This window comes from Salmo salar, chromosome 24, assembly GCF_965601325.2.
Source record: "Salmo salar chromosome 24, fSalSal1, whole genome shotgun sequence".
Classification (NCBI taxonomy): domain Eukaryota; kingdom Metazoa; phylum Chordata; class Actinopteri; order Salmoniformes; family Salmonidae; genus Salmo; species Salmo salar.
In genome coordinates this window covers 38,509,035-38,525,242 of record NC_138314.1, presented here as the reverse complement: position 1 = coordinate 38,525,242, position 16,208 = coordinate 38,509,035, and the positions used below count along the sequence as shown (strand labels likewise).

Below are 16,208 nucleotides of genomic sequence, written 5' to 3'. Positions count from 1 at the left end.
ATCCACCCACCGCATGCAGACAGCTGAGCAGTCTGAGCACTGACACATTGCATACTGTCACTGAATAACATCTCCCATTGAATAATACCTAAAACATCATTTTTAGTCCCAGAGAGAGTCATTAACTTTTTCTATCCCTGTTGACGCATTTATGCTTTTGTTTTGCATGGTTCCTGTATTTATATCCTAATTGCCTTTTACTTTATGGATTTCTGGTGAATAATATTGTTCTTAAACCCTGATAATTAACCGTCTAATTCTAGATTGTGTTTCCTGTTGACTCTGCATGATTCATCACATTGTTTTGTCTGATGTCTTGGGGGCTTCTCAAATAATTAAGTCGGTTGAGGACCACAATGAAAATGACAAATGTTCAGGGATGGAGGAGCCTAGCTGTAACCAGGTACTGCTTTGGATCATTTTGGTGGTGGGGGTTTATGGGTTGTAATTATCATGTTCATTGACCAGTAAAATCATTTCAGTTTTTTTCCCTGTTTTTAATTGACACCTGTGTTTTAACGCTGGGAAAATGTAATCTATTTCCGCGTCCGCTTCCATGTCCGCGTTTTCTGTTTTTAACTGGACTTCAAGATTATATCATGAAATACATAAAAACACGGTCATAGTTTTGATATCTTCACTATTATTCTACAATGTAGAAAATACCAGTCAAACATTTGGACACACCTACTCATTCAAGGGTTTTTCTTTATTTTTACTACTTTCTACATTGTAGAAAAGTAGTGACGATATCAGAACTATGAAATAACACATATGGACTCATGGAGTAACCAAAAAGGTCTTAAATCAAAATATATTTTAAATAGCCACCCTTTGCCTTGATGACAGCTTTGCACACTCAACCAGCTTCACCTGGAATGCTTTTCCAAAAGTCTTGAAGGAGTTCCCTCAAATGTTAAGCACTTGTTGGCTGCTTTGCCTTCACTCTACTATCCAACTCATTCAAAACCATCTCAATTGGGTTGAGGTTGGGTGATTGTGTAGGCCAAGTCATCTGATGCAGCACTCCATCACTCTCCTTCAAATAGCCCTTACACTGTCTGGAGGTGTGTTGGGTCATTGTCCTGTTGAAAAACAAATGATGGTCCCACTAAGCGCAAAGCAGATGGGATGGCATATCGCTGCAGGATGCTGTGGTAGCCATGCTGGTTAAGTGTACCTTGAATTCTAAATAAATCAGAGAGTGTCACCAGCAAAGCACCATCACACCTCCTCCTCCATGCTTCACGGTGGGAACCACACATGCAGAGATCTGTTCACCTACACTGCGTCTCACAAAGACATGGCGGTTGGAACCAAAAATCTCAAATTTGGATTCATCAGACCAAAGGACAGATTTCCACAGCTCTAATATCCATTGCTCGTGTTAATTGGCCCAAGCAAGTCTCTTCTTCTAATTGGTGTCTTTTAGTAGTGGTTTCTTTGCAGCAATTTGACCATGAAGGCCTGATTCATGCAGACTCCTCTGAACAGTTGATGTTGAGATGTGTTGAACTCTGTGAAGCATTTATTTGGGCTGCAATTTCTGAGGCTGGTAACTCTAATGAACTTATCCTCTGCAGCAGAGATACTTCTGGATCTTCCTTTCCTGTGGTGGTCCTCATGAGAGCCAGTTTCATCATAATGCTTGATGCTTTTTGTGACTGCAAATTTTCCGCATTGATTGACCTTGATGTCTTAACCTCTCTGGGCCAGTGGGACGTTTGCGTCCCACCCTAGTCAACAGCCAGTGGAATCGCGTGGCGCGAAATACAAATACCTCAAAAATGCTATAACTTCAATTTCTCAAACATATGACTATTTTACACCATTTGAAAGATAAGACTCTCGTTAATCCAACCACGTTGTCCGATTTCAAAAAGGCTTTACAGCGAAAGCAAAACATTAAATTATGTCAGGAGAGTACCCTGCCAAAAATAATCACACAGCCATTTTCAAAGCAAGCATATATGTCACAAAAACCAAAACCACAGCTAAATGCAGCACTAACCTTTGATCTTCATCAGATGACACTCCTAGGACATTATGTTATACAATACATGCATGTTTTGTTCAATCAAGTTCATATTTATATAAAAAAACAGCTTTTTACCTTAGCATGTGATGTTCAGAACTAGCATACCCACCGAAAACTTCCGGTGAACTAAATTACTCATGATAAACGTTGACAAAATACATTATATAGATGTAGAATTATAGATGCAGAACTCCTTTATGCAAACGCTATGTCAGATTTTAAAATAGCTTTTCGGCGAAAGCACATAGCTCGGCCATTACAGGCTAGCTAATTTGACACCCACCAAGTTTGGGGCAACCTAAACTCAGAATTACTATTAGAAAAATTGGATTACCTTTGCTGTTCTTCGTCAGAATGCACTCCCAGGACTTCTACTTCAATAACAACATGTTGTTTTGATTCCAAATAATCCATAGTTATATCCAAATACCTCCGTTTTGTTCGTGCGTTCAGGTCACTATCCGAAGGGTGACGCACAAGCGCATTTCGTGACAAAAAAAATTGTAAATATTCCATTACCGTACTTAGAAGCATGTCAAACGCTGTTTAAAATAAATGTTTATGCTATTTTTATCGTAAAATAGCGATAATATTCCAACCGGACAACGTTGTATTCATTCAAAGACTGAAAGAAAAAAATGGAGAAGTCTCGTGCATCAGTCTCACTGTCCCCAGGCAGGCCACTTACAAACTATGCTGCTGTACTTTGCCCAGAGACAGGAGACACGTCCTTCCGCTTTCTGAACGCTTTAGAGAGCCAATGGAAGCCTTAGAAAGTGTCACGTAACAACACAGATGCTGTATTTTCGATAGAGATGCAACAGAAGGACAACAAATTGTCAGACAGGGCACTTCCTGCATGGAATCTTCTCAGGTTTTGGCCTGCCATTTGAGTTCTGTTATACTCAGACACCATTCAAACAGTTTTAGAAACTTTAGAGTGTTTTCTATCCAAATCCACTAATTATATGCATATTCTCGTTTCTGGGCAAGAGTAGTAACCAGTTTTAATCAGGTACGTTTTTTATCTGGCCGTGAAAATACTGCCCCCTAGCCCCAACAGGTTAAAGTAATGATGGACTGTTGTTTCTCTTTGCATATTTGATATGTTCTCGCCATAATATGGAATTGGTCTTTTACCGAATAGGGCCATCTTCTGCGTTTAAGCCAATCATTTGAGTTGTGACAAGGTAGGGTTAGGAAGGATAGAAATTCCACAAATTAACATTAAACAAGACACACCTGTTAATTTAAATGCATTCCAGGTGACTACCTCATAAAGCTTGTTGAGAGGATGCAAAGAGTGTGCAAAGCTGTCATCAATGCAAAGGGTGGCTACTTTAAAGAATCTTAAATCAATCAAAATATATTTTGTATTTAACACTTTTTTTGGTTACGACATGATTCCATATGTGTTATTTCATAATTTTGATGTATTTACAATTATTCTACAATGTACAAATAAAGAAAAACCCTGGAATGAGTAGGTGTCAACTTTTGACTGGCACTTTATTTATTTATATGTATGTATATAAACTCAGCAAAAAAAGAAACATCCTCTCACTGTCAAATGCGTTTATTTTCAGCAAACTTAACATGTGTAAGTATTTGTATGAACATAAGATTCAACAACTGAGACATAAACTGAACAAGTTCCACAGACACGTGACTAATAGAAATGGAATAATGTGTTCCTGAAAAAACGGGGGGTCAAAATCAAAAGCAACACTCACTATCTGGTGTGGCCACCAGATGCATTAAGTACTGCAGTGCATGTCCTCCTCATGGACTACACCAGATTTGCCAGTTCTTGCTGTGAGATGTTACCCCATTCTTCCACAAGGCACCTGCAAGTTCCCGGACATTTCTGGGGGGAATGGCCCTAGCCCTCACCCTCTGATCCAACAAGTCCCAGATGTGCTCAATGGGATTCAGATCCGGGCTCTTCGCTGGCCATGGCAGAACACTGACATTCCTGTCTTGCAGGAAATCATGCACAGAACGAGCAGTATGGCTGGTGGCATTGTCATGCTGGAGGGTCATGTCAGGATGAGCCTGCAGGAAGAGTACCATATGAGGGAGGAGGATGTCTTCCCTGTAAAGCACAGCGTTGAGATTGCCTGCAATGACAACAAGCTCAGTCCGATGATGCTGTGAAACATCGCCCCAGACCATGACGGACCCTCCACCGCTCCACTGCTCCTCGGTGTAACGCTCATTCCTTCGACGATAAACGCGAATCCGACCATCACCCCCTGGTGAGACAAAACCGCGACTCGTCAGTGAAGAGCACTTTTTGCCAGTCCTGTCTGGTTCAGCGACGTTGGGTTTGTGCCCATAGGCAACGTTGTTGCCGGTGATGTCTGGTGAGGACTTGCCTTACAACAGGCCTACAAGCCCTCAGTCCAGCCTCTCTCAGCCTATTGCAGACAGTCTGAGCACTGATGGAGGGATTGTGCGTTCCTGGTGTAACTTGGGCAGTTGTTGTTGCCATCCTGTACCAGTCCCGCTGGTGTGATGTTCGGATGTACCGATCCTGTGCAGATGGTGTTACACGTGGTCTGCCACTGCGAGGACGATCAGCTGTCCGTCCTGTCTCCCTGTAGCGCTGTCTTAGGCGTCTCACAGTGCAGACATTGCAATTTATTGCCCTGGCCACAGCTGCAGTCCTCATGCCTCCTTGCAGCATGACTAAGGCACATTCACGCAGATGAGCAGGGACGCTGGGCATCTTTCTTTTGTTGTTTTCCCAGAGTCAGTAGAAAGGCCTCTTAAGTTTTCATAACTGTGACCTTAATTGCCTACCGTCTGTAAGCTGTTAGTGTCTTAACGACCGTTCCACAGGTGCATGTTCATTAATTGTTTATGGTTCATTGAACATGCATGGGAAACAGCATTTAAACCCTTTACAAGGAAGATCTGTGAAGTTATTTGGATTTTTACGAATTATATTTGAAAGACGGTCCTGAAAAAGGGACGTTTCTTTTTTTGCTGAGTTTATGTATGTATCTCACACACACACACACACACACACACACACACACACACACACACACACACACACACACACACACACACACACACACACACACACACACAGTGCCTTCTGAAAGTATTCAGACCCATTTACTTTTTCCTCATTTTAAGTTACAGCCTTATTCTAAAATTGATCACACGTTTTATTTATTTTTATGAATCTACACACAATACTCCATAAGGGCAAAGCAAAAAAAACATTTTTTTTTAGAATTGTTTGCTAATTTATTACAAATAAAAAAACAATCACATTTACATAACTATTCAGACCCTTTACTCAGTACTTTGTATGACAGTGATTACAGCCTCAAGTCTTTTTGGGTATGACGCTACTAGCTTTGCACACCTGTATTTGGGGACTTAATCCCATTCCTCTCTGCAGAGCCTCTCAAGCTCTGTCAGGTTGGATGGGGACCGTCGCTGAACAGCTATTTTCAGGTCTCTCCAGAGATCTTCAAGTCCAGCCTCTGGCAAGGCCACTCAAGGACATTCAGAGACTTGTCCCGAAGCCACTTCTGCATTATCTTTGCTGTGTGCTTAGGGTCGTTGTCCTGTTGGAAGGTGAACCTTCGCTCCAGTCTGAGGTCTGAAGCGCTCTTGAGCAGGTTTTCATCAAGGATGTCTCTCTGTACTTTGCTCCGTTCATCTTTGCCTCAATCCTGACTAGTGTCCCAGTCGCTGCCACTGAAAAACATCCCCACAGCATGATGCTGCCACCACCATGCTTCACCGTAGGGATGTGCCAGGTTTCCTCCAGACGTGACGCTTGGCATTCAGGCCAAAGAGTTCAATCTTGGTTTCATCAGACCAGAGAATCTTGTTTCTCATGGTCTGAGTCTTGAGGTGCCTTTTGGCAAACTCTAAGCGGGCTGTCATGTGCCTTTTACTAAGGAGTGGCTTCCGTCTGGCCACTCTACCATAAAGGCCTGATTGGAGTGCTGCAGAGATGGTTGGCCTTCTGGAAGGTTCTCCCATCTCCACAGAGAAACTCTAGTGCTCTGTCAGAGTGACCATCGGGTTAAAACAAAAATAATGATTACATTTAACCATCATATAACTAGGTAAGTCAGTTAAGGACAAATTCTTATTTACAATGACGGCCGACCCCGGCCAAACCTGGACAACACTGGGCCAATTGGCACCACCCTATGGGACTCCCAATCATGGCCGGATGTGATACAGCCTGGATTCTAACCAGGGACTGTAGTGACACCTCTTGCACTGAGATGCAGTGCCTTAGACCGCTGCGCTACCGGTCACCTACTTTACCAACGCCCTTCTCCCCCGATTGCGCAGTTTTCCTAGAGCCAGCCGCCCGGTCAGAGTCTTGGTGGTTTAAGAACGATGGAGGCCACTGTGTTCTTGGGGACCTTTAATGCGGCAGACATTTTTTGGTACCCTTCCCCAGATCTGTGCCTCGACACAATCCTGTCTCAGAGCTCTACAGACAATTCCTTCGACCTCATGGATTGGTTTTTGCTCTGACATGCACTGTCAACTGTGGGACCTTATATAGACAGGTGTGTGCCTTTTCAAACGTTCTTATGTAAATGTAATATTTTATTTTTTATTTTTAATACATTTGCAAACATTTCTAAACTGGTTTTTACTTTGTCATTATGGGGTATTGTGTGTAGATTGATGAGGAGGAAGAAACAATGTAATCCATTTTAGAATAAGGCTGTAACGTAACAAAATGTGGAATAAGTCAAGGGGGCTGAATACTTTCCAGATGCATTGTATATCAAATTAGATTAGTGAATTAATTTACTTCAACCTAATGCATTTTATGAAGGTTTTACATTGCATTTTGTGCATTTTGCACTTGAAGTCCATTTAAAAACGGAACAAATAAAATACGGAAGTGTATGTCACACTTTCCCAGCGCATTATTCATTTGGCAAATTTCCCAAGTTTCTTGAAATAATTGAACCAATTAGTTAAGCAATTTGGCTCATTTCAAAAAGCTGCATTGGTTTTATTGAAATCTTGTTAGCATGAGCTCACAAGAGTTGGATCACAAATGCATGTGCATTGCTTTCATTAGGCAATCTGAGATTTGTATGAATTTTGTAATGAACAGCTTCATAAAGAATCAAACAATGTTTATACTGTCATGGTATAGAGCTACATGAAAGACATTGCCATGCTTTTATCTGAATGTTATACAGTAGACTAGATCTAAGACAACATTCACTATATATACGGTCTTGAGGGTATATGGTGTGATTTTACTTAATAGAACCATAAATAACACTTTCAGAATTATTGAACGGTAAAATAATGACATGAAATGCATGTTCTGTGATAAAGCCTTTTCCTAGTCTATACAGTGATTAAGTTGCAATAGTTCGTCACTAATTCCACAGAATGTGCAGAGGAGAATGAGACTGTCATGAAGTCCAATAGGTTCTGATTAGCAGGCCCAGAGTGTCACGTTGAATGTTCGTCGGGTTAAGATAAGTACTATGTGAAAATGGCAAGTCACCATATTTAGATTTCATAGTCAAGCCGAACACTCTGAGAGGAAATGTGGTATTTACCATTTTAAATAATTGTGATGTAGAATGTAATTCAACCTAATGTTCTGTGAAAGCCTCCATCCTCCGTTCGCCGTCTTGTGTCAATACACCCCTTTTATATTATACAATAAGACGCCCATCTCAGTGGGTTTGCTGAGCCTCATGTGCTGAGCATTGTCTCTAGAGGTTGAAAATGGCACTAATCCTGATAACTGTGGGTTCTTGATGCTCTAGTCTCCCACCCTGTAGCCCTGAGGCAAGGCTCTGTTAGAGATACACACCCTGCTACTGCAGACAGGCATGCGTCGTCCATTCATCTCCCACCACTTCCTTTAGGTCACACTGTAATGATTCAGACGGGCAGAGATTGTATAATGATTCAGACATGCAGAGACTGTGTAATGATTCATGCGTTGCTCTACAGAGCGAGGCAGATCTGGGCTACCCCGGAGGCAAGGCCCGGATCATCCACAAGGACTCGGACATCATTACCGCCTTCGCCATCAACAAGGTACTACACATGTTCTCCACAGGAGACGTCTGTTCTACACATGTTCTCCACAGGAGACGTCTGTTCTACACATGTTCTCCACAGGAGACGTCTGTTCTACACATGTTCTCCACAGGAGACGTCTGTTCTACACATGTTCTCCACAGGAGACGTCTGTTCTACACATGTTCTCCACAGGAGACGTCTGTTCTACACATGTTCTCCACAGGAGACGTCTGTTCTACACATGTTCTCCACAGGAGACGTCTGTTCTACACATGTTCTCCACAGGAGACGTCTGTTCTACACATGTTCTCCACAGGAGACGTCTGTTCTACACATGTTCTCCACAGGAGACGTCTGTTCTACACATGTTCTCCACAGGAGACGTCTGTTCTACACATGTAGGCTGTGTGAAGTGGAAGGACTGATTTGGATTTCTCTCTATTCTTTCTCGCTCCTCTTTCTCTATTCTCTCTGTGTCCCAGGCTAATCGGAACTGCTTAGTCATGGCCTCCACTCATGACATCCAGGAACTGGACGTGTCCTCCATCTTGGCCACTCAGATTCTGACGTGGATCGACGACGATACCGAGGCCGAGGCCAAAGGGTGAGCTCGGATCTCAATTACCCAAACAAGAAAATAAAGTGTTTTCTAGAGTTGTGTAGTAACTGAGTGTCCCTCTGTGTCCCTACCTGTGATTTGGCTGCTGAATACCTCCTATTGACCATATCAGAGATGTTCAGATTGGCAAGAAGTAAAAGCCTCAAGCTTAGCTCTTGGATGCAGTCAGCACTGTGTTAATACTGTTCTGTCTGGGAGTGTCCTCTCAAACTCTTCTCTCACACACACACACACACACACACTCTCACACTAGTGATGACTTCCTGGTGATCCAGGCCCGGGATGACTTCAACACCCTCCACGGCACCACCCCCTACACCCACAGCAGCCTAGGGACGCCCATCAACATGCCCTGGCTCGGGGGCCTGCAGACGGGGAGAGGCGCTGCCGTGGTGAGACCGATAGAGCTTTTACTGCGGTTCCTTTTCTTTTCTTTTGCCACTGATATTGAGCACAATGCAGTACATTCTACTAGCATGTCTTGTCAAATATCTTGTCCTTTTATTTCCTGGTGCAGCTCATCAAAAGGAACATCAACAACGTGAGAAGGATGACCTCCCACCCAACCTTGCCTTACTGTAAGTAGATGTGGCTTCTTTCCTGCTTGTATACAATGACTGAAACTGCCACACATGCTAGCTATGTGTTATCATCCTTGCCTTGTGCTAATATTCCAAGAATATACACAAGTCCTTTTATTGTCAGTACTACATTGGGATTGGAGAATCCTATTGTTGTGGTTTTGATTACCAAGTCCCTCCCTCCCTCAGACTTAACAGGAGCGCAGGACGGAAGTGTCCGGATGTTTGAGTGGGGCCACTCTCAGCAGATCATCTGCTTCCGAAGTCCAGGCAATTCCAGAGTCACACGGATACGATTCAACCACCAAGGAAACAAGGTGACTACATTTTCCTTCCCTAATTGCACCCTATTCCCAATTTCCCTTTATAGTGCACTACTTTTGACCAGGGCTCATAACAATCTGGTCAAAAGTAGTGCACTGTTAAGTGAATAGGGTGCCATTTGGAACACACTTAGTTTACATTGAATTATCCACCGAGTAACGTTTTCCCCGCCCATCTCAGTCCCTAAACAACTTGGCTACTGCTGAGGAATGGATGTAGTTGCTGGACATTACTTTTACTCCCTATTTGAATGATCTTCCTAATATGGTCATCTCTTGGCTGTGTTGTCCAGTTTGGTATCGTTGACGCTGACGGAGCCCTACGTCTATGGCAGACCAATACGACTGGGAACACCCCTAAACCCTACCTGGTAGGAACAAAGCACTCGTCTGTCTCTGTCTACATGTAACTGCCAAAATAAAGGAAACACTTGAGTAAATGAAGGATACAACATATATTGAAAGCAGGTGCTTCAACACAATTGTGGTTCCTGAGTTAATTAAGCAATTAACATCCCATCATGCTTAGGGTCATGTATAAAAATGATGGGCAGAATGACAAATCCCCCCCCACACGACAAGGCTGGTCACTGAATGGTTTGATGAGCATAAAACCGATGTAAACCATATGTCATGGCCGTTTTAGTCACCAGATCTCAATCCAATTGAACTCTTATCGGAGACTCTGGAGCATTTTCCAACATAATTTGTTGTGAAAGAATGGTGTCGCATCCCTCCAATAGAGTTCCAGACACTTGTAGAATCTATCCCAAGATGCATTGAAGCTGTTCTGGTGGCTAGTGGTGGCCCAACACCCTATTAAGACGCTGTATGTTGGTGTTTCCTTTATTTTGGCAGTTAGCTGTGCCTCCTACTGTCTGGAAGCGTTGTTGTTGTTATTTATTGGTGATGTTCTTCTCTCCACAGACATTGCAGTGCCATAATAAGACGGCTCACGACTTTGTGTTTGTGGGCTCATCCTCCCTCATAGCCACAGCAGGGCTGTCAACAGACAACAGGTACACTACGTAGCCCTGCTACGTAGCCTTGCTACAGAGCCATGTGATCAAACCTCTCTATCACTTCACTGGGGACCAAATGGGCTGATGTTATGGAGGGCCTGTTTCAGTTGGTCTAATGCGCTGTAAGTAATGCTTTGTTTTGTCTCCATAGGAATGTGTGTCTTTGGGATACATTGGTGAATCCAATGAACAGTCTAGTGCACGGTGAGTCCTCCACCACACTATTAACAGTCTAGTGCACGGTGAGTCCTCCACAACACTATTAACAGTCTAGTGCACGGTGAGTCCTCCACAACACTATTAACAGTCTAGTGCTCGGTGAGTCCTCCACAACACTATTAACAGTCTAGTGCACGGTGAGTCCTCCACCACACTATTAACAGTCTAGTGCACGGTGAGTCCTCCACCACACTATTAACAGTCTAGTGCACGGTGAGTCCTCCACCACACTATTAACAGTCTAGTGCACGGTGAGTCCTCCACCACACTATTAACAGTCTAGTGCACGGTGAGTCCTCCACAACACTATTAACAGTCTAGTGCACGGTGAGTCCTCCACAACACTATTAACAGTCTAGTGCACGGTGAGTCCTCCACAACACTATTAACAGTCTAGTGCACGGTGAGTCCTCCACAACACTATTAACAGTCTAGTGCACGGTGAGTCCTCCACCACACTATTAACAGTCTAGTGCACGGTGAGTCCTCCACCACACTATTAACAGTCTAGTGCACGGTGAGTCCTCCACAACACTATTAACAGTCTAGTGCACGGTGAGTCCTCCACAACACTATTAACAGTCTAGTGCACGGTGAGTCCTCCACAACACTATTAACAGTCTAGTGCACGGTGAGTCCTCCACAACACTATTAACAGTCTAGTGCACGGTGAGTCCTCCACAACACTATTAACAGTCTAGTGCACGGTGAGTCCTCCACAACACTATTAACAGTCTAGTGCTCGGTGAGTCCTCCACAACACTATTAACAGTCTAGTGCACGGTGAGTCCTCCACAACACTATTAACAGTCTAGTGCACGGTGAGTCCTCCACAACACTATTAACAGTCTAGTGCTCGGTGAGTCCTCCACAACACTATTAACAGTCTAGTGCACGGTGAGTCCTCCACAACACTATTAACAGTCTAGTGCACGGTGAGTCCTCCACCACACTATTAACAGTCTAGTGCACGGTGAGTCCTCCACAACACTATTAACAGTCTAGTGCACGGTGAGTCCTCCACAACACTATTAACAGTCTAGTGCACGGTGAGTCCTCCACAACACTATTAACAGTCTAGTGCACGGTGAGTCCTCCACAACACTATTAACAGTCTAGTGCACGGTGAGTCCTCCACAACACTATTAACAGTCTAGTGCACGGTGAGTCCTCCACAACACTATTAACAGTCTAGTGCACGGTGAGTCCTCCACAACACTATTAACAGTCTAGTGCACGGTGAGTCCTCCACCACACTATTAACAGTCTAGTGCACGGTGAGTCCTCCACAACACTATTAACAGTCTAGTGCACGGTGAGTCCTCCACCACACTATTAACAGTCTAGTGCACGGTGAGTCCTCCACAACACTATTAACAGTCTAGTGCACGGTGAGTCCTCCACAACACTATTAACAGTCTAGTGCACGGTGAGTCCTCCACAACACTATTAACAGTCTAGTGCACGGTGAGTCCTCCACAACACTATTAACAGTCTAGTGCACGGTGAGTCCTCCACAACACTATTAACAGTCTAGTGCTCGGTGAGTCCTCCACAACACTATTAACAGTCTAGTGCACGGTGAGTCCTCCACAACACTATTAACAGTCTAGTGCACGGTGAGTCCTCCACCACACTATTAACAGTCTAGTGCACGGTGAGTCCTCCACAACACTATTAACAGTCTAGTGCACGGTGAGTCCTCCACAACACTATTAACAGTCTAGTGCACGGTGAGTCCTCCACAACACTATTAACAGTCTAGTGCACGGTGAGTCCTCCACAACACTATTAACAGTCTAGTGCACGGTGAGTCCTCCACCACACTATTAACAGTCTAGTGCACGGTGAGTCCTCCACAACACTATTAACAGTCTAGTGCACGGTGAGTCCTCCAACACTATTAACAGTCTAGTGCACGGTGAGTCCTCCACAACACTATTAACAGTCTAGTGCACGGTGAGTCCTCCACAACACTATTAACAGTCTAGTGCACGGTGAGTCCTCCACAACACTATTAACAGTCTAGTGCACGGTGAGTCCTCCACAACACTATTAACAGTCTAGTGCACGGTGAGTCCTCCACCACACTATTAACAGTCTAGTGCACGGTGAGTCCTCCACCACACTATTAACAGTCTAGTGCACGGTGAGTCCTCCACAACACTATTAACAGTCTAGTGCACGGTGAGTCCTCCACAACACTATTAACAGTCTAGTGGACGGTGAGTCCTCCACAACACTATTAACAGTCTAGTGCACGGTGAGTCCTCCACAACACTATTAACAGTCTAGTGCTCGGTGAGTCCTCCACAACACTATTAACAGTCTAGTGCACGGTGAGTCCTCCACAACACTATTAACAGTCTAGTGCACGGTGAGTCCTCCACAACACTATTAACAGTCTAGTGCACGGTGAGTCCTCCACAACACTATTAACAGTCTAGTGCACGGTGAGTCCTCCAACACACTATTAACAGTCTAGTGCACGGTGAGTCCTCCACAACACTATTAACAGTCTAGTGCTCGGTGAGTCCTCCACAACACTATTAACAGTCTAGTGCACGGTGAGTCCTCCACAACACTATTAACAGTCTAGTGCACGGTGAGTCCTCCACAACACTATTAACAGTCTAGTGCACGGTGAGTCCTCCAACACTGGCTCTTTCTATTGAAGGCAGTACATCATCAATAATAATACAGAGTGGCCAAGTTAGCTACATTTAAGTTGTTCCTATTTTGCCCCTCCTCTCTCTGCAGCCTTTAGTTGTCATGAGTCGGGGGCCACGGTGCTGTCGCTGGCCGCCAGGCAGCAGCTGCTGATCACAGGTGGCAGGAAGGGCTGGATCAGTGTGCTGGAGCTCCCCCACAGGCACCAGCGCCAGAGCTTCCAGGCCCACGACTCCCCCGTCAAGGCCCTGGCCGTGGACCCCACCGAGGGCAGCTTCATCAGCGGCTCTGCCGAGGGCAACATCAAGGTGCCCTCCCCTCACTGCACCTGTTGTTTGTTTATTCTTTCTAGGTGACTGGGTTAGGATGGGTCAAGGATCGGTATAGGGTGGGTTTATGGGTGGACTTTGGGAGGTTCAAGGGGAGTAGGGTGGTGTGAGCAGCCTATTGCAAAATCAGGATTACAATAGATATTTGCATGTTAAAGATTTAAATCGATAAATCGTATGCAAGTATAACAAAAAGGTTACTTTAGCTCCAACCCTGACTGTGGTGCGTTGTTGCAGGTGTGGAGCCTGTCCACGCAGTGCTTACTGCATCAGTTCCCCAACGAACACGCTCGTCAGTCCCTGTTCCGGAATCTGGGCACGGGCGTGATGCAGATCGAGGTGGGCCCGGCCAACCACATCTTTTCCTGTGGCGCCGATGGTACCATGAAGATGAGGATTCTCCCTGACCGCTTCAGCGTCAACAATGGCAACCTGAAGAACGACGTCAAGTTCATAATTTAGCTAACCGAGCACAGCCTCAGCTTGTGGTTTACGTGACCAAGACTGCCTTTGTTTGCACAAGTTACTGCAAGATGAGTGTGGAGGGACTGACTGTCTGTCTGCACAAGGAGAGGACACTCAAAAACGGACGCAAGCTTCCTCCTCTCACCAGTGATCACTTTTCTAAGGCAATCATCATATTGGAATCTTACATGTCAAGATGAGTCGTGTAGAGATGAGATTATCTGTGCAGTGTATGATTTGGGATGTCAGGTGTTTCTACAGTGCTCTGCATCCATTTTAAGACTAAAATACTGACATCCCTGCTTGCTTGAGTTGTTAAGGCCAGTTGATATAAAGCACATTATCGAATCATAAGGAATTCGCTTTGTTTGCTCATAAATAAGGTAAAATGATATGCGGTGCATAGTTTAGATCCCAGAGAGCAAGCCAAGCCTTAAGTAGAATATTCTGTTTAGTATTGTTGTGGTCTAGATTCAAACAGTGGTGATGTGTCCTTATAAATATTTAACTCATACTGGTACTGCACCCATTTCCCCTAGGTATTGTTGAGTGGTATTTAGTTTTGGTTGGACCTTGTGTGCAATTGACCAATCAAGTGATCTTCATCTTATTGAGGTACACTCGTAGCTTTAATAAGGACCCACTTATCAGGGGACACCAATATAATTGGTCTGTTCTTCCCCTTGATTATTTTAGACAGAATGCTGTAACTATCAAGAAGCATATAGTAACACCACGTCAGCGCCCTTTTCTTTAGCCAATAAGAGAAAGAGAGCACTAATTTGAATGGGTGTCTTGAGTATGAAATTGTTTTATTCCAACACAGCACTTTCCTCCTCCCATCCCCAAATCAACCACAGATGCATAGATAAGTCACTTAAATTATGGAGTTAACTAGCTTGTCAGTTAGGATGCATTTTGACAAGCAGCCCAATTATCTTTTTTCCACTAATTGGTCTTTTGACCAATCACATCTGATATTTTCAGAGCTTATGATTGGTTAAAAAAAAATCAGAATTTGGCTGCCTTAGTGGGGTACTTGTGTGGTTTGACGAATAAAAATAGATTTTTATTTTTACAAAATGCATTGCCTTCAGGAAATGACCTTATAAATTTATAGATTGAATCTAGGCCCATGTATATTGTGATATCGATTATTCCCAATAACTTCACCCCCTTGACATACTGTCACATAGCTGCTGTAGAAAAATCTATATTTGGGGTATAAGCTGGAGAAAAGCTTTCTTGATAAAATAGTTATTGCATTCTGTAAATAGAACAAACTACACCTCACAACTTTACTGTGATGTTTTATGAAGACAATTCTGTGAAATACCAGTAATATTTATGGATTGTGTTTTAAACAATACTGTCTGATCATGATGCAGAATTGGGTTTGTTTAATTTCCTCCAGGGGCAGATGGTTAATATCATAAGAATCAAAGTACATTGATTTATGGTTAGAGCGTTGGGCCAGTAACCGAAAGGTCGCTGGTTCGAATCACTGAGGTGAAAAATCTGTGTGCTCTCGAGCAAGGCACTTAACCCTAATTTCCTCCCGGGGTGCAGTACAACTATGGCTGTCCCTGTAAAACACATTTCACTGCATACTCATTGCAAAGTAATTGAATAAAATCTTTAATCAACGATGCGTAGGAGATATGTTAATTTCCTGATACAAATTGCTTAGTGCAATATGCTATAACGTCTAGGTTTATAGCCATCGCAGACAAGGGTTGAGTATTTAACTAGAACCATCATATACAATAGGGGTTCCATGTTTTTCTTCCTTTACACTGTGAATATGCTCAGAAAGCTAATTTTATGAATATGTTAAGTCAGATTTACAAGTGTAATATAATAAAGCAACTTAATGTAACGTACACTT

General features: G+C 43.7%; 1 protein-coding gene across 7 annotated transcripts in view; it reads left to right on the top strand.

The window, feature by feature from the left end:
• Window positions 1-16,203, top strand: part of dmxl1 (Dmx like 1) — a 63,359-nt gene extending 47,156 nt beyond the window's left edge. For 5 of the 7 annotated variants that reach the window (XM_082968697.1, XM_082968696.1, XM_082968693.1 and 2 more), the window contains exons 35-45: window positions 341-403; window positions 8,021-8,107; window positions 8,575-8,696; window positions 8,965-9,103; window positions 9,229-9,289; window positions 9,482-9,609; window positions 9,909-9,986; window positions 10,543-10,634; window positions 10,789-10,841; window positions 13,617-13,834; window positions 14,093-16,203. In XM_082968697.1, the coding sequence (XP_082824823.1) occupies window positions 341-403; window positions 8,021-8,107; window positions 8,575-8,696; window positions 8,965-9,103; window positions 9,229-9,289; window positions 9,482-9,609; window positions 9,909-9,986; window positions 10,543-10,634; window positions 10,789-10,841; window positions 13,617-13,834; window positions 14,093-14,317 (1,266 nt within the window). In that variant the 3' untranslated portion in view covers window positions 14,318-16,203. The remainder of the gene's footprint in view (window positions 1-340; window positions 404-8,020; window positions 8,108-8,574; window positions 8,697-8,964; window positions 9,104-9,228; window positions 9,290-9,481; window positions 9,610-9,908; window positions 9,987-10,542; window positions 10,635-10,788; window positions 10,842-13,616; window positions 13,835-14,092) is intronic. The other 2 variants (XM_082968699.1, XM_082968698.1) reach the window with 1 other exon arrangement.
• The last annotated feature ends 5 nt before the right edge of the window (window positions 16,204-16,208 follow it).